Below are 24982 nucleotides of genomic sequence, written 5' to 3'. Positions count from 1 at the left end.
ATATATTTCAGCATTTGCACGCTCGCACACAGTGAGACTCAACGGCAGACAAAACATCGAAACACCTCAAATAGTCAAACAAACATATTCTTATCACTCGCACAGACAAGCTCATACATAAGACACAAAGAACACAATCAGCTGTGATGATGCTGAGCTGTCATGGCGTACTTCATCCACTATGACCTTTATTAAGGCCCAGAGACAATCAGGAGCTAGCAGAAATTATACTCTAAAGCCCAGCTCAGATCAAAGATTCGCAACTAGATGAATTAAAACTTGCAACTACTTGCAATGTTCTGGGATACTGTCAGTGTTCACTAATGCTTCTAGACAAGACAGTGTATTGTCTCCATCGCAAAAACTTACTGTACTTCAGCTCAAACTTTTAGCTTTTCAGGCTAATTTGGTTGCTGAATATAATTTGTAACTCCTTCAAATAGGAATGAGGTTAGATACATGCTACAGTGGCATTTTAAGTAGTGTTGAAACAGCAAAAACATAAGCAAATTGACCTGGGATTCAGATGGACAGTATTCATAACAAATACGCCACAAATATTTAAATGACGTGCGCCAATTAATCTGTCAGTGAGTACGTATATGACATATGCACAAACAGGCGGGCAGCAGAAGCGACCCACCATCTGACACGACACACCGTAAGGAGGGAGACCAACATACGTGTCGACAGCCGCGGGCATGTAAATAAGACAGGCACGGACTGTTTCCACAGAATGCCACAGCAAATGAACATGCTGTCTGGACAGGTTGCGACTGACCAGGCCGACAAACTTTGCACAAAGCTGTTCGGCTGTAGACACAGATGACATGCCCCATATTCTTAAACCAACCGCTGGCAACTTGACAGGCTGAGTCGGAGGTGGCACCATCAGCCGACTTGAGTCAAGCTGAGACAAGCCAGTTCATAGCGCAACGACTTTGAACCTTCTAAAACCGTCTTCTCTCGTCACGACTCTCTGGTCTGAACTGGGCTTAAAGCAATGATTGGTGTTAATAAGGTTTTTCAAGTAGGTCTAAATTCCACTTGGCCCAGATATGTGCTCACAGGCCCAACAGAAAGAAATAAAACAATCCCTTATTTATCGATTCAAGTAATTTATTACCATAAAAATGCTCATTTCATACATCAACAAAGGACAAAGAAGACCAATACGTGTCTTTCTGTGAGTGTAACAGCAAGAGAAGTGAGGAAAAACCCAAACAAGTCTATTTCTACCTGTCTTGCTGATAAATGCTTGTCAAACAAAGCTACCATGGGTCATTTCATACAAGTTCTTTGCATTAAAGTGCCAAAGCAATTGGAAAACAGCTCTTCTGGTACCATATCTTGTATTTTAGCTGAATGTTGCCTTATGTTGGATATATCAAAAAAGAACTTTGGTCAAAGAAAAGTAAGTGCAGCCATTTTCACACCTCAGTTAGGCTACACCAGTAGGTCCTTCTCCTGCTATTAGAAGGAGAGCGTACCATGATATTATACTTACTTGTACCCTATATATGTTTGATATATTTTAAAGAAGAGAGAGAATCCATCTAGCCGGTCAAGCAGCTGCAGAATTCAGAAGGTAATACACGCACAAAAACACACATTTTCCAAATGAGCCTGGCTGAATTGAAAGCCTATTGACTGAATCAGGAAGCATTTACACTCCTGTCGAGGAAACCATTTAGCAACACAGGCCTTAATACCCCTCCCTCATTCATTTCTCTGTCCCTTTCTCTTCCCCTCCTCACACACACACTCCCTCCCACCACCCCTCCATTCACATGTCAGTCACATAGCATGCTGTTAAAAAGAGGTCGCTGCAAACCCTCGGTTTCCTCTGGCCCACTGCTGTGTGTGCGTGCGCGTGCTTGTCTGTGGATATGAGTGTGAGTGTGTGAACCTGTCTGTATTGATGTGTGTGAATAACACACAGGCTGATGCCTTTGGTCCAACAAATGGAAGCAATCAACAAGCCATTACAGCACACACTGTGTCACTTTGAGAAACACAGAGTGTGAGTGAGAGAGAGGGAGTGAAAGAGCAAATATTTTCTTGAGATTTTATTGTGAAAGGAGGGAAAAAAATAATTCAACCAGGCAAGCCAACTGAGCTATTTAGATTACTTGAAAAATCCAGCCTATCTCTATTTCTCAATTCAAGTCAGTTTTAATAAGTGAACTTAAAACTTTCTTAGGCTGGCACAGAAGATAGTCAACAACAGTATCCTTTCTCTTTTTCCATTTTGGCGACACAACCTTGGTCCTATGAAAGGCAGAGAGAAAGATTCACTTGAGTGCTCTATGATGTTTTCAGCAGCAACCTCCATTAATGTGACTGGGTTAAATGGCTGTTTTCATGTCCATGTAAAGTAACAATCTAGTTTCCACAGTTGTACAACACACAGAGACACACACTATTTAGAGATTAAAGAATGAACCACAACATAACATTATTTATGTAGAAGATGGAAGAGCCTTTAGTTTGGGCAGGAGTGTCTACCTCTGACCAGAAAAGCAACTCCACTCAGGTGCTTTTGTTTTCTTAAGGTTCAGCATTTTTTTGTTTCGTAATTGCATCACAAATAGTGCCTCATTCATTTAGAGAACTCGGCACCTTTTCAGAAAGTGTTGGCTGCACATTTTCCTTTCTATAGGTGCAGAGAGGGATTTAATGCTTTAAAATGAACATCCAGCATTTTAAACTTATCATGGTCCACACTTCAGCCACTTCCACAATAGACGGTTGAGTGGATTTCACAGTGTTGTGACATATACAGAGGTGGTTAAGCATATCATTCGCAAACAGTTTTTTAAAAGCCCTAAGCATTGTGGTGCTGCTAAATGTGTGCTGGGTTCTACACCAGCCTTCATGTACACTACAAAGTAGCAGTAGGAGTCAGATTATCTTGGTCGTGGCTGCGCATTATATAAGCCCTTGACATATACGGCTGATATCTGTAACTGTGCTGACTGTCTGCAGACAGAATCTGGAAGAAGTAAAGCTGAGGAGAAAGTTTCAAGATGGGCGAGATCAAAAAACCCTACTTTAACATGTGAAATAGTAATAAAAACACAGAAACATAATACAACGTATCAGCTCAGTAAAAGGATGTGACAGGTTGCCATGCTTGGCAGAGTTATATGCTGTTTTATGTGTACTGTATGTCTCCAGAACGAATACAATGTAGCTATGTTGTGGTGTCGCATAAATTAGGAAATAAAGAGCCGGGGAGTATTTCAAAGGCAAATGTTTGTTTGGCACCAAATGGACTAAGTAATTATGGAGGCTCACATGTGTGTTTGTACTTTTTGTGGGGCCATTCATGTGTGTGTGTTGTGCAAGTCCCTGTTGTGTAACCTTGACAGATTGAGAGCATGTATGCATGGCTATAGTGCTCTGCTGTACAGTAGCAGAAGAAAACCATGTCTTTGGCAAGCAGCATCGGAATGTGGGAGGAATATCAGTGTTCACACACACACACACACACACACACACACACGCAGACACACACACACGCACACACAGAGGTCTCATTCCATTTGTTCCATTTGTGTTGCCTTTGATCAAACAGAAGATGCAATATTACTCTGCACACTATGATATTATACATATCTTAGCCTACCCAAAGGCACGGAGGAATTTCTCCGTTATAAGACCTGTTTCTGTCTTCTGTCAACTCTGTCATAGAGAGATCTTTTCAATATTCATTGGACACTCATCAGGCCCTAGTGCTGCTTTTAATTAAAATACTGGTTAAAAAATGCCCAGAGATCCCACAAAAGTGAACAATCAGTCTGATTCTAACAGACAAATAGTATAAAATGAGATACAACACATATATCATTACACAACAGCTCATGTTTAGAGCTTAAGAGTCAAAACAGATGGTCGTTATTTCCCATGTGCTGGCAAAAAAAATCCCCATTGCTCCAGAATGCTGGTTTGTTTTGGAATTGAGCAAGCAGGTTTCAAATTTTGAGCAATCCTCATCTGCTCTGCATCCAGTTTAGTTTTTATTTTTAAGATTTTATTTAGACTTCCAAATATATGCATCATATACACTTCCCAAATCAACAAAACAAAACTAACAACCCTAACAACAAAGCAAAACAAGGCAAGACAACAAACCAAAACATACAATGACAACACCCATTAAAACTGATATTTTTCGCTCCATTTAAAAAAAACAGTTCTGTCACATGACCTTCATTTTACAAAATATCTCTGTCCATACTCGAAAGCCATACTCAAGTCTTCAGCAGTCTCGTCTCGTCACAGAGGTAGCAAAGTGTACAGGCTGACATAACCTTTTTCAAAACACCTACTGGAAATCTCATCACCATGGATTCCCATTTGACATAAGGATGAAGGAGCTGACTGCACACGAGTGATTCTCTGGACTTGCAGAAGTTTTCCTTCCATTCCTCATCAACAACTCTGGAAAGTGTCCAATCATCTGCTGATTCGTCCGGGTCTGATCCAAAACCTTTGTTTTTGGTGGACTTTAAACCACGAATGCTGAAATGCTTGGAGCAAAAACACTGGGTGTCACTGTGAAGTGGTGCAGCAATGTAAACGTTAGCAAACCAGTAGTCCACCATTGTTGTTGTTGTTCCTAGCACATGCTTACTACACAAAGCAACAATGGACATGCACTAATTGAGGAGATGATGTTATCATTGCCAAAATGCTACATTTTCCATGCCCATACATATACACTGTAACCAGAGTTTTGGGAGATCTGCTCCTAGAAGGGGATCTAAAAAATCTGTTTTAGTGACCAAAACTCAGTTTAGGCCAAAACTTTTGGGAAAACATCCAGTTAGAAAAATATCTGTCTGCGTGTAGACAGGGCCTTAAATTAAGTTTGCATGTCTATCGAGTACACCCATTATTTATGCATCAGTGATTGAAACTTGGACAGGGTTTGACCTCAATGTGATTTTTTCCTCCTTTTTTTCACTTGGCCAGTTGGGCAAGTATAGGTCAGAATTCTGTTTGCCCAAAGTCATCTTTCATGAACCCCTTTTTAAATGTATCAATGGTTTTCAAGTAACAGAAAACTAGTTTATTGTCAAGTTAATTCATAAAGTAGCCTGGAAATCCAGACTCAGATCTAGAAAGATTTTGAGTCTGGCCCTCTCGATACACCCTTCCTACCCAAGGGGTGGCACTAACTGAGGCATATTAAATGCCACTGCAGGCAATTGGATAGCACGATGGCCAATCACAGCAAAAAACAAGGTGACGTATTCATTGCACATTTGTTTGACAACCAGTGGGGCTAACTGATATATTATTCTTTTGCCGTATCGCGTCGGCAAAATGGCAAAAACGTCCTTCCTGGAAGCGAAAGCTTCTAGGGTAGTCTTCTGTTCCTCTCTCAAGGAAAAAGGTAAGTGTAGTTGGCTTAGTGTTTCTTCTAGTGTTGCACGGTATACCGGTACTAAAATAGTACCGCGGTACTAGAGTATTCCAAACAGTACTATACTGCATTTGGAAAATACTGGTACTTTGAAATTGATTCAATTCATTAATTTAGTTAATTTATTTTACTCAATTATGCACACAAACACCTTTCTTGTTCCTATTGGAGCACAGATTGCGCAAGTTGTGTGTATGACAACACCTGTATCAACATTCGCAGCTGGCGCACGTGAAAAAAGGCAAGAGAAAGTCTGAATCGCAAAGGGAGACAACACGAGACAACACAAACATGGTGGAACATTTGAGTTACCAAACCGTGACGTCCATACCGAGGTACTTACCGAACCATGATTTTTTTGGTACCGTTACACCCCTACTATTTATTGTTCTAAAGGTTTGTATCCAAAAGGACTTTTCCTTAGCAAAAGTACTGAAGAGTATCGAAAAGTATCGAAATTCATATTGGTATTGGTACCGAAACAAAGATTTTGGTATCGTGACAACACTAGTTTCTTCCAAAGCTAAATTGAATGGATGTGGTCCTTCGGCAGCCGCTCCTATGGCGCAGCCCCGTCTTCATCATGTTACGCCCGTCCAGAGCCCGGCTCTGTCAGATAGACTGATCTGATTGGTCCGATAGGAGATTCAACTGGCTCTGCTGGTCGGGGCCAGATCCCCGTGCAGAGCAAATTTGAATTTGCTAGGGGCGGGGGATCTGGATTTCCAGGTTATTCATAAAGTAGACCGGTCTTTGAAAATCAACCCGGTTTCATCTGCCTTGCTTTTAACTTGCAGCAAACTACACAAATCAAACTTGGAGCTTCGCCAAAATCTTCTAACACCACCCAGCTAAACTCCATAATGACTGAAATGCTCATTTGCACTTCAGCTTATAAACTTTGTGTTTACCTGCCGCCATTTTATTGCAAGTGCAATCTTTGTACTGTGCATGTGCAAGTCTCAACAAAAATGAGAAGGAAGCAAGATGGCTCAAGCCTTATCTACTTCCATCATCAGCTATGAAAAATGTGCTTAATTCTTTTTTACCACTCCTCAACTGAGCATCTTAGAAAAAAATGTGATTAAAGTTCACTTCAGTGGGTATGTAACCCATGCGCACATTGACCCCACCATGTCATATCGGAATCTAAGTATGATGGCACTGACAGAGATACAGTAAAGTCATGTGGTGAGATAATGACAGGAAGAGAAATGCTCTCAAAAACACATCTCATTCAGCAACATTTTTTTCCCAGAATGCATCCTAAATGAACAAGCAAACAAAACAACCACAATGATAACATTTCCATGTATTGCGGAGTCCATCATAATTACCAAATTAGAGATGGCACAGTAGTTGCAGTTATCAGCATAAAAATAATAGCACCATAATCAACTCATATTCATCTTTGTGCAGTAGCGACAAAAGAGCTCAGCTAACACTACTTAAGACTTTAAATACCTCTTATGCCTTACATTTACATAATTTAAGACATTTAAGAGCCACGCTGAACCTAGAGACAGACAGAGCCAAAAAATGGCTTTCACAGCATAGACAGAAAGAGACAGATGGGTGGAGAGACAAGTTAAGGGAGCGTGGCAAGAAAATAAATCACCATAACCAATATTTCTGTCTCCTTTCTCTCCCCCCCACCCCCCACCCCGCACTCCCTGCTTCTCTTGCCCTAAATAGTCAGTTAATTAACAGAAGAAGAGGGAAAAAAAAGTGTGGCAAGCAAATGTCAAGTTCGACAAAGATGGAGGTTAGCTTCTCACAACAATGCAAAACAACAGCAGCTTAAAAAAACTCATTCTACAAAATAAAAGTAATTAAAATTGCCAAAAGGGAAAAAAGCTGAATACTAATTGTTCAGTTTAGCAACGTGTGGAAAATATGAAAAAAAGTGATCTGTTGGGGAGAGAAAGAGAATTGTTAGACTAATTAACATTTTTCTTTCTTTTTCTTCAAATCATAAATAATTACGTCAACTTCTATGAGGCAAACTGGGATTTCAGAATAACTGAAGGGGGAAAGTTTATTGAGTATAATTAAGTGTTTTATTCTCTGCAAATGCGGTCTTTCTCTTGTTAGTCTTTCATTATCAGCCTTTCATTTAGCTACCTCCACCTCCCACTCTATTTCCAACTTTCAGTTTTCTCTCTCTGTATGTCTTGTGTGGCTGGGCAGGTGCAACGGGCCATGTTGACAGCTTGTCCCTCCTCTCTTGCCGCAAGGAAAACTGTCACCCCTGTCATTCAGGCCTATGAACACAGCATGGAGAATGTATGTATGTGTCTGTGTGCACGTTCTCCGGAGACTACGACAGTGCGGGGTGAGGGGAGGGAGGGGAGGGGGGCTTTATTAGCTCTGCCAGAAACAGCTGAATGCATGGACACTCACACACACACGCACATGTTAAGTTTGCAGAGAATGACTAAAGCGTGATGGGAGTTTCACAACCTCAACCTGGAAGGGCAAAACCCTGAGGGAGCAAAACTTTGGACCACATGACATGGTGATGCAGCAAAGGGAGAGTCTTTGTGTGTGTGGTGTGTTCAGACACTTTTTCCTGTCTACACACACGCACACATTTGCACAGGGGAATAAAATGTGGTCACTCTGTACAAACAATAGCAAGACAAGCATGCCAGTGCTGTGTATCATCCCTCTCATCGGATCTTAAGGATGAATGAAAACAGAATAACTTGTACTGTGAATACAGAGAACAGGCACAGCAGAGGCCTGTAGGTGAGATACACAATGCTTTCTCTATCTTAAAATCTCCCAATTAGCTGACTTTGTCGTTAGGAGGTGGAGGGGAGACAGCTGCCAAACTGCACGCCACTGTAGACCACTGTTCAAGACCAACAAACAACGAAAGCGGGTGTTTTTTTAGGGAGAAATTGGCGACATTTCCTGTGCCGATTGTGCCACCAACACCGGGTATTTTAAGCCAAAACATGATGTTTTCCTAATCATACACAAGTGTTTTTGTGCCTTAACATAACCTCACATTAACCACAACATTGTTGAAACCTACAGAAACGTAAAGCCTCAACATATCAGCTACAATATAACGTACAAATCTAACGAATCATTCTGGTCATCTGGTCCCTGATACTGGTTACCAATATAGTACATGCTTACAGTTTTCTACTGAGAAACTAGGAGTACAAAGCATGCGCCACAATGGTACAAAATTCAAATATCTAAGACTTAAACTCTGTCTTGGGACCGAAAAAGGTTGCAGACCTGTACATGTCAAAAACATACCAGACTTGCTTTAATGGTGAGGCACCACCTCTCATGTGGGACGCAGGCAAAAAAAAAAAAAAACAAGCAAGAACCTGTAATCCAAAACAAAACACAAGGCTCCAACATGGCTCAGTGGGTTACTCAGTCAAGGCCTTAGAGAGTCTGTGTGTGTAGTGTCTGAGAGTGTGTGTGTGTGTGTCCGGTGCAGGGCACTGGCCCTAGACAAAGTGCTCTGCCAGCTTTCTGCCCACTGGTCTTTTCATTGCTGATGGATGGGCCTTGTTCAGGACCATCTGGCTATAGGATATTTCACATTAATCATCACGCACGCATGCACACACACACACACACACACACACACACACACACACACACACACAAACTTCTGTCTCTTAAATATATACAGACCAGATGAGTACAATTATCTTCATGTAAATGAACACACAAGGAAACATCTACCTCAGACATACTTATTGTTACAATGCCACTTAATATACAGAGACAAAGTGAACAAAAAGAAGATGGAGGACAGAAAGGAAGAAAGAAAGAAAGAAAAAACAGAAAAAAAAAATATGTAGCCCTTTTCATTGTGATTCAGAGCTCGCCACGGGAGATTAAGAAAAAAGCTTGGTAAAACAAAACAAAACAAAATAAAAAAAAAACCAATTAGTTCATTTAAAAACATTGCTTCATTTGGTCGGTAGCCTGGAGCTATGGAACAATAAAGCCTCACTAACCCCCACCCCCCACCCTGACTCAGTCTTTATTAATGACCTATTCGTACCTATAGGAGGATGCGTATTTACAATAATGACTTTAAAGACGCCAATTTCTCCCTTCCCTCTAAATCTGTGTGCTCTCTTTTCCTCCCTTTTTATCTCTCTCTCCTTCGCACACACACACACACACACACACACGGATGTGTTAGTAAACACATAATATCCTTATATAAACCTTAAGCTGAAAGGCCAGACACCCAAGGGAATTTGACATAAAATAGGGACATTATCAGACTTCATTTATTTCTATCTAACGGCTATATGGGCTTAATACAAGCTGATTTGCCTCAGCATTTCCACAGTGTATGGACATGGGCAGGGACAGGCAGAAACGTGGCTGATCTGGGAGGAAGCATGCTTGACATTAGATTTATTATCATTAAATCATATCTCACGGCTATCTGGGTTTGTAATGCAAAGGGATTTATTTGCACATCGACACAATCTATGGAGAAAGGAATAAGACCTACAGGAACAGGGCTGTAAGTTGTGCGGCTTGGGAGATTTACAAGAAACTTGCTTGACATATTAAAAATATTTATGTATGAGGCCAATCAGATACCATGTAATAGGACGGGATTACTTTTGACACATTCTATCCACAAAATACAGTGAAATATGCAAGGTTATCAGTAAGGTAGCTGACATTTTGCTCCGCCGGGGATTAAACACATATGATGTTATGCAGCAGCAATAAACGCTGTGTATCAGAGCAGAGTAATCGTTTTTATCAGTGGCATTTTTTTATCCACTTAATTTGTAGTTTACATTTCAACATAGCTGTTAGCAATAACAGCATGAAAAACAAACACAAGGCAAGGCACTAGATACATATGGAGGAAATATCACTACAAATTAATGTAGAAATTTGAAAGAAAAAGATATATTCACTGTTGATATGTACAGATTACTAATACTGTCTACTGAGAGACATTGTTTCACATGGTCTAGGGTTCTGACTGCAGCCATGTTTCATCTTTGGCCTTAACTTTGGAATGGACAGGGGCTTGGTCCCTGAGGATCTCGTGCTACACACTGGCTCAGAGTGAATCAAGATGTGTGAGAACTAGCAAGATGATACAGTACCTCTAAATTGGTGCTTCACACAAAATCTGTCTTTTGAGAATGAAACAGTCTGCACCCTGTATACTCTGGACAAGTGGACAAGTGGATCTGGCTACAGGATTAATTAAAAAAAACGGATCTGCTCTGTGTAACATGCTGGGAATTTTAGGTGGCTCTATGCAATTGCCTTTCAAGGGTTTTAAAGTGGTTTGTAATGTGCAACATTCAGGGACATACTTCAGCTAACTTCCTGGACTCTGCCTTGGGCCTTTTGGGACATGAACAATCGAATCCTTCATCGATCAGCGTTTTGTGCATGGCACAAGGGTGTAAGAGAACAAAATGTTCACATGTATTTGTGAGATGGAGAGGCTCAGCAAAGCAGGTTCAGTGCAGTTCATGTTCTCACAGTTGGTTTATCAATTCCTCCGGGAATCATTCTTGAGGAGAACGCATGTTCACAAATGCTAAGTGTCTGATTTAGATGCAAACGTGTTAATGTCTTATAAAGATATTCTCTCCTAACTTTGCTCAATACTCTATTTGTGATCTTAGGCACTGCTATTATCACTGTGATGTGTGTGTGTGTGTGTGTGTGTGTGTGTGTGTGTGTGTGTGTGTATGTGTGGCAAAGATCCATGCCTGCCACAATGAAAGCGTGATCTCTCTCATATCCTTTTAATTACTGCGTAACATATGACAACACACCACAGGCACAAACTCCTCTAGAGGTATAAACTCTGAAAAAGAACTTGGCCAAACTAAAGCTTTGCTAAATGACAGTGGAACAACTGCAAGGATGGCTTCAATCACCAACATGCTCACAACATTCACTCTGCAGTACAGGTCGCCACGTTCCTTGTACACTATCTAGCTTTATTTATCGTCAAGATCATCAAGTAATTACTACTGTTCACACCACTGCTTAGACACTGGCCAAAAATATTCTCATTGCCCACTGTTACTTACATGACCACACCAAAAAAGACTAAGTGGGAAATATATTTTGCTGTGAGCAGCCTTACACAAGGACCCATGATAGTCTCATATGTCAAAATACAATTTTTCTTTTTCATGACGGTGGAAAAATGCGGTGACAGCTGTTGTCATGGGCCTGTCACTTTCAGAAGGACATCTTTGTATAAGAACTCCGCACACACACAAAGACACACACACTGCTGTCACAAGGGTCTCATCATCATAAGCATGCCTGAAGAGAGGCATGTTCAGTCTGCTGTCAGATGTTAACCTCATAATGTATGAGCCCATACACACAAATATATACACATAGAGTTGAGGAGATTTATCTTCAACTTCAAAATTCATTCTCTCTCTCCCACACACACACACACACACACACACGCTCACTCACTCACAACGTAATCATGAGCAAACACTCGAGCTGTCCTCATTCACTAGATTGCTGACAAGAGGTGTCCATCTTGTGGAGACAACAAACTCATCACAGCTATAAAGACAATATGATGATGGTGACCTACAACTATTTGTGATGTCAAGTGAAGACTTCCGGTCTGTAGGTGAATGAGGCTCAATAGTAAGAGCTCTTCCCATTAAGAAATGGGCAGATGCATATAAAAAAGAAATAAAAGACCAAAAGTGAAACAGGCAGGTAGACAAATACAGAAACATAAACCAGAAATTAACACTGAGAGATGTCTTACCTCGTGGTCGTAGGGGTTGTAGGAGTGGAAGAGTTGTGACAGCACTTTAGTCCTCTGCTTCTTCTGTAGACAATAAAAAAAGACAAAAAATAAATTTAAAGTTTAAAAGCCACTCATTTAATGTATGTATAGTACAGCTAAAAAGACCAATACATGAAGCTGGGGCTAGATTATCACTGAATTAAGATTCAATTGTTGATAGTAAAATATAGTTACATTAAAACCAATTCATCTAAATAGGGAAAAACGATTTTCTTTTCTTTGTCTTCGCTGCTCAACATTGTTAGCCTGGTGCTACGCCAGGCTTTAGAAAGGACATGCATTTGGACAGAAATGGTGACACAGATGTGCCATGTGAATTTCAAAATCAAGGTGCTTCTTATGCCCAGTTCAGACCAAAGATTCGCGACGAGTCGACAACTCACTATACCTCCACTTTGTTTGCAGCTTTTCAGGCTTATTTTGTGGCTGAATATAATTTGTAGCTTCTTAAAATATGAATGAGGATAGTGATAGTGAGATACTGGCTACGGTTGCATTTGTAGTATTGATGAAACGGCAAAAAACATACAACAAACATCAGATGGACTATATTCAAAATAAATACGCCACAATAATATAAATTACCAGCACCATATCTATCTATCTATCTATCTATCTATCTATCTATCTATCTATCTACCCACCTATCCATCCATATATATATATATATATATATATATATATATATATATATATATATATATATATATATTCAGATGGATGTATCGTTACACCCCTTTGAATATGACAATTTCAATGTTTTTTATTTTGTTTGTATGATTGTTATTGATTTGTGAAGCCATAGGCTTCATTTAGGTATGGCGAGGTATGGCAGCTGCAATACCTTGGAATCGGGAGAAAAAAAAAGAGAGAGGTTCTGTAGTCATCTTACTTGTGTCTTGGATGTATTGTGTGATATGTTAGATAGTCCAAGGTGCACTGGCTGGTTGTTTTCATTGTATTGCACTTAAGTCATGAGTGTTATTGAATCAAATTGTTCGCCACTTCACTCCTCCGCGAGTTATGAGTTATGTGAGTTATCTGTGTGTTGTACAAGCATTTTGCTCTGCTGCTGTAGACAGCCTGTCTAAATGATGTCTTGAAGCCTGTCTGATTGTATGTGGGGTTTTTTTCTTCATGTTGGCATGTTAAGCTTGTATTTTCGGTCTCTGGAGACACTCCAATAAATTCGCCTATACAGTATTGTACCAAATTGGCCTTTGTTTTACTGTGTTTCATACACCGGACCCCTTGGTTATCTTCTAGAAATGAGCTTGCAATTAATTTATTTTCTTTATTTTCTGTGAAGTTAAACACATGACTAATGATAATTAAATGTCCGCTCGCTGTCCATGGTGCTGAAATATGCGCCGAAATAGGTCCGATGTTTTCACTGCTCTCACCAAGTCGTGCATTACATGCACACATGAGGTATTATGAATGTGAGAAACAGCTTCATGTCCTTTGAAACAGTTTTCAATAGCATAGTATGTACTTCTGACAAAGACCAAAGTGAAGTTTTATATAAGTTCATATTTTTGAAACTCCATCATCAGTAGCTCTGTGACGTCATGTCATATTGCCATACCTTAGCTTTTGCTGAAACGATGCCCCTGCGTGAAGCCCATGTTTACTAAATTGGACTTGAGTACTTGTTCATTAATATCCAAGATTGTGAAACGATAAAATGCTCTGTACAACTCCCTGAAAAGTTATTCTCTGCATTTTCTCAGTATGTCTACCTTGTCTACTTTTAGGCAGTTGTGTTAATGTACTGTACAAGGGACAAATTAATCACTTGTCAGTAACACTGATAGAGATTTAAATGCTTTATACTTCTTATTTTTCATTCAGTCCCTACAACCCTCATGATCTGAACATAAAATATTGTTGCCTAGCATTTCCTCATCCTCTTCTGCTTGTCTTGCAGATGGATAAAATGAAATATGGTATAAATATGGACGCACAGTGCAGTTTCACTCATGTTAACTTATTAGGTCACTTGAATAGACGGGAAAAAATCACTACGAACAACGCCTACAGTAATTCATTAAATCCATAAAATATGGAATGAACAGAGGAGAAAAAATACATTTATTTGCCCACCAGCTGTGGCACAAATTTATCTCTCGTTTTCTCATTTTATTCCCGCTCAAAGTCTGGCCTTAACCTTGCATGTCCTTAATGTGTAATGAGATGCACAACCGTGAGACATGACTGTTTGATGTGTGGCAGTTGTTAATGCAATCAGTTACATGAGGCCGATGCAGTTACAAAGAGTGCTAATTAGCTCGCTGATTAGGCCGTGTCTGGCTAAGGGGGAAGGATATATGTATATGCTACTGTAGCTAAAGGGAGTATGCATTCATTGCCACGCTGTCTCCTCTTCCCTTCCTCCGCCTTTTCAGTGTATGTAAAGGTCTGGATTCAATGTCCTTAGGCCAGATCTGTACATATGCAGCAGACGATCTACAAGTCACTCTGCTATCACACACAGGCATCATTATAGCATGACTGTCAAATGCAGCTTGAGGATGTGGAGACGAGAAGGGCAGATGCAGAGGAGGAAAAATCTATGAATATGTACAGATGTATGGTCAAGTTAACAAAGATGGACATAGTTTCAAAAGTTAACATGTAATAACATGACAGGCTGTTCCAAGAAGAGTGAAAAGGATTACAGATGTGCCTGATTAGTCGACTAGTCGTTTAAAGGTTGCTACATTCTTTAGTTGACTAGAAATGTAGTTGGTTAAGCCCACTGGTATTAGGACACTCAGAGGAAAGCGTTTGGATCGGTATGTGGCTCTCCCTCTATCGCTCTCTGTCTGTGTCACACACACAAGCACTCTCAGACTCAATCGATGTAACTGCGTGCACATCTGTGAGACTGATGCAAGTCCGCAGCTGTCAGCAGATGTACAACATGGAAAATATGTCTGAGGAAAGGCTCACACATGCACTGGCTGGATATCTGACTCTGGGCTGAACAAGAGAGCTGCTTTTGGGTACGATGGAGATCGTAAGAAGCCTAGACGTGTGTTAGTTTAATTGAGTTGTTGTCAAGGTGGTGCAATGGTTAACACTGTCGCCTCACAGCAAAAGGGTTTCTGGTTCAAACCCCTCATGGGGGGTTCGAACTCCAGGGTGGGGAAGCCCTTCTTTTTGCATGTTCTCCCCGTGTCAGCGTGGGTTTTCTCTAGGTACTCCAGCTTCCTCCCACAGTCCAAAGACATGCAGGTTAATTAGTGACTCTAAATTGGCCATAGGTGTGAATGTGAGCATGAATGGTTGTCTGTCCCTATGTGTGAGCCCTGCGATAGTCTGGCGACCTGTCCAGGGTGTACCCCGCCTCTTGCCCAATGTTAGGTGGGACAGGCTCCAGCCCCACCCCGACCCTTAACAGGATAGCGGTTACAGAAAATGGATGAATCAATGAATATTGAAAAATGTGAAGTAAAGTTTCAAATGGCTCTTATAGCCTGATATATGCAATCATGTCTAATGTAATCTGAGTGTTTTCTTACTTTTAGACTGGTCGACTAAATCCAAGATGAAACTCTTGTTTACACATCACAAAAATGAGTCATTCGGAGAGTGGAAAACAGAAAATGTGTCAAGAAAAATAAACACAGCAAAGACGAGGGAAGAGAGGTGAAATAAAGGTATCAGGGTGGAAGTGTTTAAAGGCGGATGATTGTACTCCTTGCCCTCGGCCAATGACCTCTTTGACTTTTTCTGTGGTTTTCTGTCTCCAGTGAGGTCCTTCCTTTCACCACTGCACCTCTCATCACTCCTTGCCCTGCTCTTCATTTCTTCCATCTGTGTATCCCATCACTTCTTTTCCTCTCCACTCTCCACTCCTACCCATACCTTACTCATTCTCTGTTCACCCTGGGCTCTTGTGATCCATACAATCCTGTAATCATTGGCCCTGTCTGTCGACCACACTCTCTTTTTCTTGTTTTCACCCGATTCCCTCTCACTCTCTCTGCCAAAAGGCTCTCCAGAATCTCACAATCCTCTTTGCTCTCGTTTTCTTTGCCTTTCCACGACACCTCGGGGCTCTACCTCTCCCTCGCTCCCTGTGTTTTTCTCCAGTGAGGAAAAACTCATACTAATCATTCTGTCTCCACTCTCTCACCCATCCTCCCCCTTATAAGTCTGTCCCTCCACATTCTCTCTCTGCCTGAAGCACCTTAGGTGAGAGCAATTCTCTCATCATTGCTCCTCAACAATATTCTCTCTCCTCCTTCCATCCCCTCATCACTCTCACCATCACTCTGTATTTGGTGATGCTCAACTGTGTGTGTGTGTGTGTGTGTGTGTGTGTAACTCTGAGACAGAAGTAACCGCAGGTAAGGATTTCTCAACCCCCAATGAGCTCCCAGCAGAATTTATCCAGTTCAGTTGCACACACACACATGTGCACACATGGCTATGAAAACACACACACACACACACCACAGGCACACGTACCAGCATGAGCTCCCACGTTGGCTCACACAGACACATGCTGTACAAAAAGGACAAAGGTGTGAAAACATGCCGAACACAACGTGATTCGAACACCAGCATGAAAACAGAAGGAAGGAGTCAACTGGAGGAGAAAAGCAAACGGAGACAGGGAGAACAAAACAGATTAAAGGACACACACAAAATGGTGGAAGAAAGAGATCCACTTTTTATCTCCTACCATAACAAGAATGAAGGGAGATCCAAGCGTTTTGTGGTTTTCTTAATTGATAATGCTACCTATACAAAGTTAGGAGGTGGACATTTGGGCTGGCTTATGGGAAGCGATTCAAAGGTTCTCATTATCCCACAACAGCTGCTGCTGGGGTGCCCTTGAGCAAAATTGTCACCCCAAGTTGGACGTGTGAAACTAATCAGTAACTGCTAGCAGAAGCCTTCACTGGGGAGAAAGAGATGTGTATTTTATTGAAGTCTGCACTTCATTTGCCAGGTAGGATTTGTCAACCTGGGTAACAGTAATTTAAACTATACAAATATTAAGATGCCCTCAGTTTCCATTAGTTCAGCATCAAGAAAAAACATAGATTTTGTCTCATTTTAAACATTGTTTCCATAAAAAAAATCCTACTCGATTAAACCACATACAAATTTATATTGCTCCCTCTAATTAAGACCTAAAACCCCAAAAAACAGTGCAGCCAGGGTACGAAATTAGCACCACTGATTAGCCAAATGCTGGTGAAATACGCAAGTGGCTAGTAGATTTATTTCACTCGCTCGTAAAAAACAAGACAAAACAAGACAGAAAACAATGGCAACCTATTGGGTGACTGGTAATTCAGAAAATTCACTTGCCATAGAGCCAGAGAAGTTAATTTCGCACCCTGAATAACGCATTTTCACAATTTAAGACCACCCTGTTAAATGTCAATGGTTCAGGAAGTCATGCCACCTCTCAGGAAATCTGTGTTACCTTTCCTTTTCCATTGTATCCTTAAATCTAAGAGCTTCATTAGTGTGCTGCACAACAAAGTGTTGGTATACAGGTATGTGTGTGTGGTTCATCAACCAGAGAAGTTAATCTAGCATGCCACTCGGATTGTGTTAGTGACAACCCAGCAATGCAAAGCCATTGTGTGTGTGTTTGTGTGTGTGTGAACCTGTCACCGTGGTGATGATGAACGATGGTTGTTACCATTACGTCCATCTGTTGTTGCCACCAGAGACGGATGCTGCGTCTAACGGGAAGTGACATTACATGGATGTATACACTTGTATTCATACCCAGGCTCCAAACACATGCAGGAGCGTTGTAGACAGGAGCGCACACTCTGCTGCCAATAACACACACACAAAAAATAAATTAAAAAAAAAATTGCACGCTTCATAAAAACACTGCTGTTCAACATAAAACTATTTTATGTAAAGTATGTGCACAATGCTGTGAAGCTCTGAGGCGAGATATTTAGTGCATTGACCCTGACTGAGCTATGATTCTTTAAAGTTAATGACACCACCTGAATAGATACAATATAAAGACTAAGGAAATAATTTTCTTCAGCCTGGCAGCTTCTTAAAAATAATGTTTTACATAAAACCACCAGCATAAAAAGAACAAAAAGACTAAAAGGAATCTGAAACTGTGCATGAACTTATGTACGATGAAATGCTAATTGCTCTTGGTTAAATGTTTCAGGGCAAATGCTTAATGTATGACTCCCTGGTATGAGATAGTAGAAATGTGTGTATGTGTGTGAGCTTGCCCTGTGCATGTGTGTTGCTGTGTGTCAACATGAACAAGTACATGTATATCACTATGGCCTATATGCGAGCGTGTTGTGGGGCAAGGTAACAGTGATCTTGCCTTAGCCTGCACTGTGTGAGCTTCAGGCTCACCAGTATGTGCCAGTTTGTCTTTCCCTAATGACAGACAGATGTTAGTGCTATAGAGCCTACACCCACGGCGTATATGTGTGTGTGTGTGTGTGTGTGTGTGTGTGTGTGGGTGTGTGTGTGTGTGTGTGTATCTGTGAATGTTAACACTCCTGAAGCATAGCAACGAGAGTGGTCACAATGGCAATGCTTTGTGTGTGTGTGTGTGTGTGTGTGTGTGTGTGTGTGTGCGTGCATGCAGCTTTTCTCTCTCGACAGAGGTCACTGGACATAACATGTTCCAGCTCTGTCGACTTGTGTCAGATCTGATACATGTTCTTTTTAACTAGCATGGGTGTAACGATCCATCTGTCTGGATCGATTTGTCAATCAAATGATCAACGATCTAATGTCATCGATGCAAAGTGAAAACATAGATCCACATCGTCATCTTTAGGATAAACTTGTATTTTGAAAGTCTGTGTCACTGCAAACAGCGGCAGGCAGATGGCAAGCAGCTGAGAGAAAGACGATGAGGATAACTCTGGAAAGAATCAGCATACATGAGGAAAAACACAACATAACGTTACCTGCCTGGTCGGGAAGCTCATCCTGCTAACTTCTCACTACAGCAACATTTGCTGCTCTGTTTCAACAATGTTCGACTGAACACATGTGCATGCAGGCTGAAATTTAACTGAGCTGTTCAGTCAGGAGATGCAGTGACTTAAACCACTGATGAGTAAGAAAAGACCTACCTGTTATCTGTTATGGTATGAGTAGAGGAGAAAAAGTCTGCTAGCCTCTAGGCTAATTTATGCAATGTAAACATGCTTAAGCTAATAATGGGGGACTACCAAAAAACAATTGTTTTGTCTCTGAACCTTGACAGTTGTTACTGGGCTGAGTTTGATACTTTTGTTAAATGATGTTGTTGTTAGTCCGTGTTTTATTGCTGTTGCTGTTAAGTCTGCCTTCAGGGCTTTAAGCCAGATTGACCTGAAGTTTTAAATGCAAAGATTACTTCAAGAAAGGTCTTTCTGTCAGAAAGCCCTCAAGGTTAACGTATCCCATGTGCTGTTTTATGTGTGCTACTGGAGTCAGTTTTAAGTAGACTTTACTGCACTTAAGCGGTTATAATTATTTACATTATTTATTGATGTGCTGTTTTTATCTTTTATATTGATAACACTGTTTGATATCAATCGCAGGCCCCTAAATCACATCAAATCAAAATCGTATTGTGGTGGACTTTGTAATACTGGCAAGTATTGTTGTCCCAAGAATCAAAATAATATTGTACCGTGATGAAACTGGTGATTTACATCTCTATTAACTAGGGTGTACCATACACTGTAAATTGTTAAAACAGAAAGACAAAGACTTTACTGTATATTTGATTTTATTTTCCTAATCAAGATCAAGCTGTGTGATATGCTATATGGACAAAGGTGTAGGATCACTTATGTAAATGAGCTATGTTCATACTGAACATAGACAAAATGCCATAAAGCTGCTCTTGATTTTGCATCAGGAGAGACCACAAACCGACAGTGATTTCATAGTGTCATTACGACACATACTCAGGCCAATCAACCACTTGTTTATGATGGCTACAACCATATTAAACACTCAAAACTGCTTCTTTTGTAGTTCTTGCTACAGTAGGTGTCTCCTGGATAGAGCCTATTTTGTGCTTTAAGTGTGTGCCTTTGAGTTTTAAAACTGTTCTTGTAGATTTCTATTCAAAAAGAAAAAAAAACATTAATTTATTCGTTAACACTTCTGCAGCACCAACTAAATCTCCCTTCACTGATTAGCAAGGTTCCTCTTTGATCCAATTTACACATATGTGCTACACTCTTATACTTGCGCCTAAAAGACATCCTTATTTTTTACACAAAGAAGAACATTGTTACTGTCACTTTCCTCCAGCAAGTTAAAACTCTAGAGTAAATAGCACACTGGTGACCTATTCAGGTAAAAGAAAGTGCATTTGAATGTGGCAAGCAAAAACTCTGATCATTAAAATGCAATGTGTTATCCCTTCCATTATTAGTGAACTAGGTCCTCATTAATCAAGTGCAGGCCTACCTGGCCCCAGACAGCAACTTAACCATTAGCTCAACCTTAATACCTGTTAGACTGCCTTTAGTCAAGTGTTATTATCTCCCCTGATACGTGTGTACGAGAATAAGTGTCTGCATTAGAGACACAGAGGCGAGAAAGTATCCGTGTGTGCGTGTGTGTGTCTCTGTCTAGGCAAGTGTTTGTGTGTGTCCAGGCGTAGATAAATGATGGTGAGGCAAGGAGATGGAGCTACTAGTGGCTGGCCAGCTGTTTCACTTTGACAGCTGCCACACTGGTGCCTTGTGGGTAATGGAGTTCTTAACCAATTACAACCTGGGGAAATTAAAAACACTGTCCCGCTAGAATAGCTAATCTCCTTCTCTATCACTTTTTTCCCTCCCTTTCGCTCCAGCAGCTGCTCATTCTCAACTCCTCCTTGCATACCAATACACATCCCAACACACACATTACACACACACAGCCTGCACTCTGCAAGTCCATTTATCAAGGCTAAGTTCTAGTCACCTGGGGATGATTATGGAGATCCAAGCTAATAGCACTCACATCCCTTTTATTCTCAACATGCTCCCTTCTCTCCCTCCATCCCTGTGGTCTCCTATTCGTTCCATCTGCCTCTGCTCTCCCCTCCATCCTGCATTCTCTCATATATCATCTATTACAATAGGTAATAAGTTAGACCTACAGATACCTTGAAACACCTGGACCCCGTCGCAGCTGGACCCTCTCCAGCTCTGTGGGGTTTCTCTTCTTCACTCACTGACTTTACTGAGACAAATCTGTCTTTGTTTTTCTATTTAAATATTTGTTTTTGTAAAGGCTGCAAATCAGACTGCTTCTCGTAACGTTTTTTAAGTATCAGTCAGTATATGACCAAATATTACAGTAGTACTACTAGTGTAGGTTTTTTATGACTTTTAGGACAAGTTCGTTGCCACTACTTCACCAGCCAACTAGGTGCGCAAGTAACAAGGGATGAAATGTGGAAAAACAACTCTGCAATACTGACTGACTCACACGAGTCTGCTCTTTGTCATGTCTACATACTGACAATTACCCTTTCAGCCAAACTCAATTTCTATATTTAAGGTGATTTTCTATAACACATTAATAATGCAACCGAATGTTCAGTCACCTGATCTTAATCTACAAGGAGCCAGTGTTACTTAAATGAGTTAATCATTTGGCTTTGGTACTGACTGGTCTGATAATAATATTTAATCCAATAAGAAATAATGTTTAAGTGAAACAAGGAAAAGGACTTTTATTCTTTCGTCCCCTCATTTCCAACATGATTTCCAGGACCAGAAAGGCACATGGGAACCTTCCTTAAACAAACCTCCTTCAATTCTCATTATCTATCTCTCCTCATTACCCTGAACACACACTCGTTCACAATTCAATACCTGTGACAGAGTGTGACTCTCTGTATTCTAGGGAATGGGGTGTATTGACAGTTCAATTAACCAGCTCATCAAACAGAATGTCCACTGCTGTCAAAACACTAGATCCTGTGGATATGCCTAACCACTTCCTACCAAATGCTCATCTCTAGACATGGTCCAGTGGTGCAATAACCCGAATCTGCATTTACTCCCCAAACCCCTTAGACTCCATTCACACCAAATCAGGCGTTGCAGCGAAAATACCACTCCTCCTGTTCATTTGAGTGTGGGTAGTGCATCCAGACTGGAGCGGACTGCAATCCTATAACCAGCGATCACACCAAAAGATGCTCACGGCCCACTGAAACATGCAATACAACCTCTTTCCATCAATAAAGTGAGTAAAAGTAATTATGTATTAACAGCTTGTGTGTACAATCCTCCAAAGAACAGCCCTGGCTCTGTTCATGTGTGCACCCATGTGTTGTTCATGGCAGTAAAGACACCATGGTCATAACAATCCAAAGGACATCTCTACATCTTCTGAGCCAACACAAACACACAAAATAAACGGTTGCTGAGACGGGGCGATATGGCTTTCTTTTCAACCTCCACTCCCCCACAAATGGGCCATTTAAGTGACACTCCCACACCAGCACACAACCCTGTGGCTAATAGCCGCAACGCCTGATTTGGTGTGAATGCAGCCTTAGATCCATCTGTCCTGTGAGGTACAGTAAATTGAGGGACATTAAATCACTGAAAACAGTGTGTTGGTACTACAATCTGAGTCTGAAAATCTGCTTCGCCTCCCATATTAGTGATGCAAATAGTGGAAAAGGCAAACCGTCATGTGTGTCCTATCCTATAAAAAAAGCCTTTTGTTTTCTGATTGAATTAACTCTGTTCTTTTAGCTGATGTTATGTGCTCTTCCTTTTTAATGTGGTCTTTTAACTGTTTTATTTGTATTTTTCTGTGATTATTGCATCAGCTCACTTGTAAAGCACTTCAACTTGCTGATGTGTAAGACTGTGCTACATATATATAAACTTGCCTCACCTAAGAGAAGGTAAATACGGGCACTTGCTTTTAAAGGGCAAAGTATGCTACATCTATAAGGTTAATGTAAACCACAGACAAATACCCCCATCTTCACCACAGCCAAATGATAAAATTGACATCCTCAACCACATCAGCTGTTACATTTATTAGGCAAGCACTCACAGTGGCTAGACAGATCTCTAAGGGGGGATGGTTCCCTTTCAGATGCCACAATGTGTCCCTGTAGCGGTTCCTCTCTGTCTCACTTTGTTCCCTCCATCCATCTCCGTTTCAGCTTCTCTTCCTATCCTCCCTTCTTCCTTCCTTGCATTTTCCCTCTCTTTCTCTCTCAGGCCTCCTTCTATCTGCTTCCTACTCCATCTAGCTCTCCATCCATCCCTCCTGTGGCTTTTCAACACAGTTGTGTTCCAGACAAACCATCTGGTGCACTTTATTAATGACTGACCCTACATGGCCTAGACGTCGCCTAGCTGCCACCGCTCGCTGTGTGTGTGTATCTGTCTGTAGGTCTGTGTGTGTGTATGTGTGTGTAAGAACAGGTGCACGCTGACTGATGATGCGATGTTGTGGGCAGCTTTAACCACCGAAGCAGGTGTCCTGGTTACAGGGACCCTAACATATTACTCTGACACTCTCTTTCACCTTTTAATGCTCTCAGTCAAGCACAAATATACTCACGATTAACTTGAATTTAAACATTTAGACGATGAGTGAAAATGGATATTGTGATATGTGATCTTATTTTAGGCAATTTAGAAAAACTATACAGAATTGTGGAATAAAGCAAGTCACCCCTTTGTCACTTGTTTGTTTTTTTCCCAAGACAGTTTTTAAAGCTTAATCGACAATTAAGGAGAAACCTCAGAGACATTAAATAAACAAAAAAATGAACTATCGAAACAAAAAGGCTGATTTGGCAAGAAGAGGTTTCCACAGGAACCAGCAATATGCCACACTGACAATCAAAGAAGCCTTGGATAGACGTGTGCTGACATCCAACCGCTGACAATAAAAGTGGGATGAGACAGATGGAGGAGAAAGAAAGGAGAGGGGAAAAACGTATGAAGTAGAAAAGCAGTGATGCGGTTGTCTGGGGATTGATCCCTCTAAGACACACTCAGCTTCTCCTCAGAGAATGAAGGGAGATAGGAGGGACGAGGGAAAAAGAGAATGACTTATGAAGACGCTCCACTTGAAAGAGATGTGTCAACACTTTGATGGTAAAAAGTGAGAGTGTGCAAATGCAAGAAAATATATAACATGGTATAGGTTAGAGCATAATGTAAGGGGTCAATCTGAAGAAGAAAGGTTAAAGAAAAACATGTCAGGGTCAAGTAGCATGCATGCCCTGGTTAAGATTCAATAATGTTAGAACTGTTGCATTGTGTTGGACACAAACATCTTTAAAAATGTACAAAATGGATCTAAGTAATAATCCAAGAAAGCAACTGTGCATGGGCCTGGGAACTAGTTAGAGTATCCGTGTTCACAAGCAACATTGCTGTTAATTTACATTTTACACTTATATTAAAGATGCCTGTGGCTCAAACAATGATGTAGCTTTGAAACCCATGAGGCAAAAGGTCAAGAAAATGCCTAAGCTGCTGATGGATATGAGCTTCTGTCTTGCTTACTCTGTCTCTCTCTAACACAAACCTTACCTAACAATTATGGCTTCCTAAGCTGCTAATTGTTTCATTTGGCAGCGGATTGAGAGAGAGGAAGAGAGTGTGTATGTGTCAGAAGCTGTGTGGTTATGATGAGCACAATAAGAGGTCCAAATGGAGCGGCAACCATCATGAGACAATGTGTGGCAGTTACTGTGCTCTAGAGCTGCA

The 24982-nt window shown here is 40.9% G+C and overlaps 1 protein-coding gene across 1 annotated transcript in view; it reads right to left on the bottom strand.

The window, feature by feature from the left end:
• Positions 1-24982, bottom strand: part of cdkal1 (CDK5 regulatory subunit associated protein 1-like 1) — a 288180-nt gene that overhangs the window by 58913 nt on the left and 204285 nt on the right. Inside the window, exon 12 of the mRNA XM_033641067.2 lies at positions 12219-12281. Coding sequence (XP_033496958.1) covers positions 12219-12281 — 63 coding nt within the window. The remainder of the gene's footprint in view (positions 1-12218; positions 12282-24982) is intronic.

This window comes from Epinephelus lanceolatus, chromosome 10, assembly GCF_041903045.1.
Source record: "Epinephelus lanceolatus isolate andai-2023 chromosome 10, ASM4190304v1, whole genome shotgun sequence".
Classification (NCBI taxonomy): Eukaryota; Metazoa; Chordata; class Actinopteri; order Perciformes; family Serranidae; genus Epinephelus; species Epinephelus lanceolatus.
Note: the sequence above shows the minus strand (reverse complement) of the source record. Positions and strands in the feature narration are given on the sequence as shown.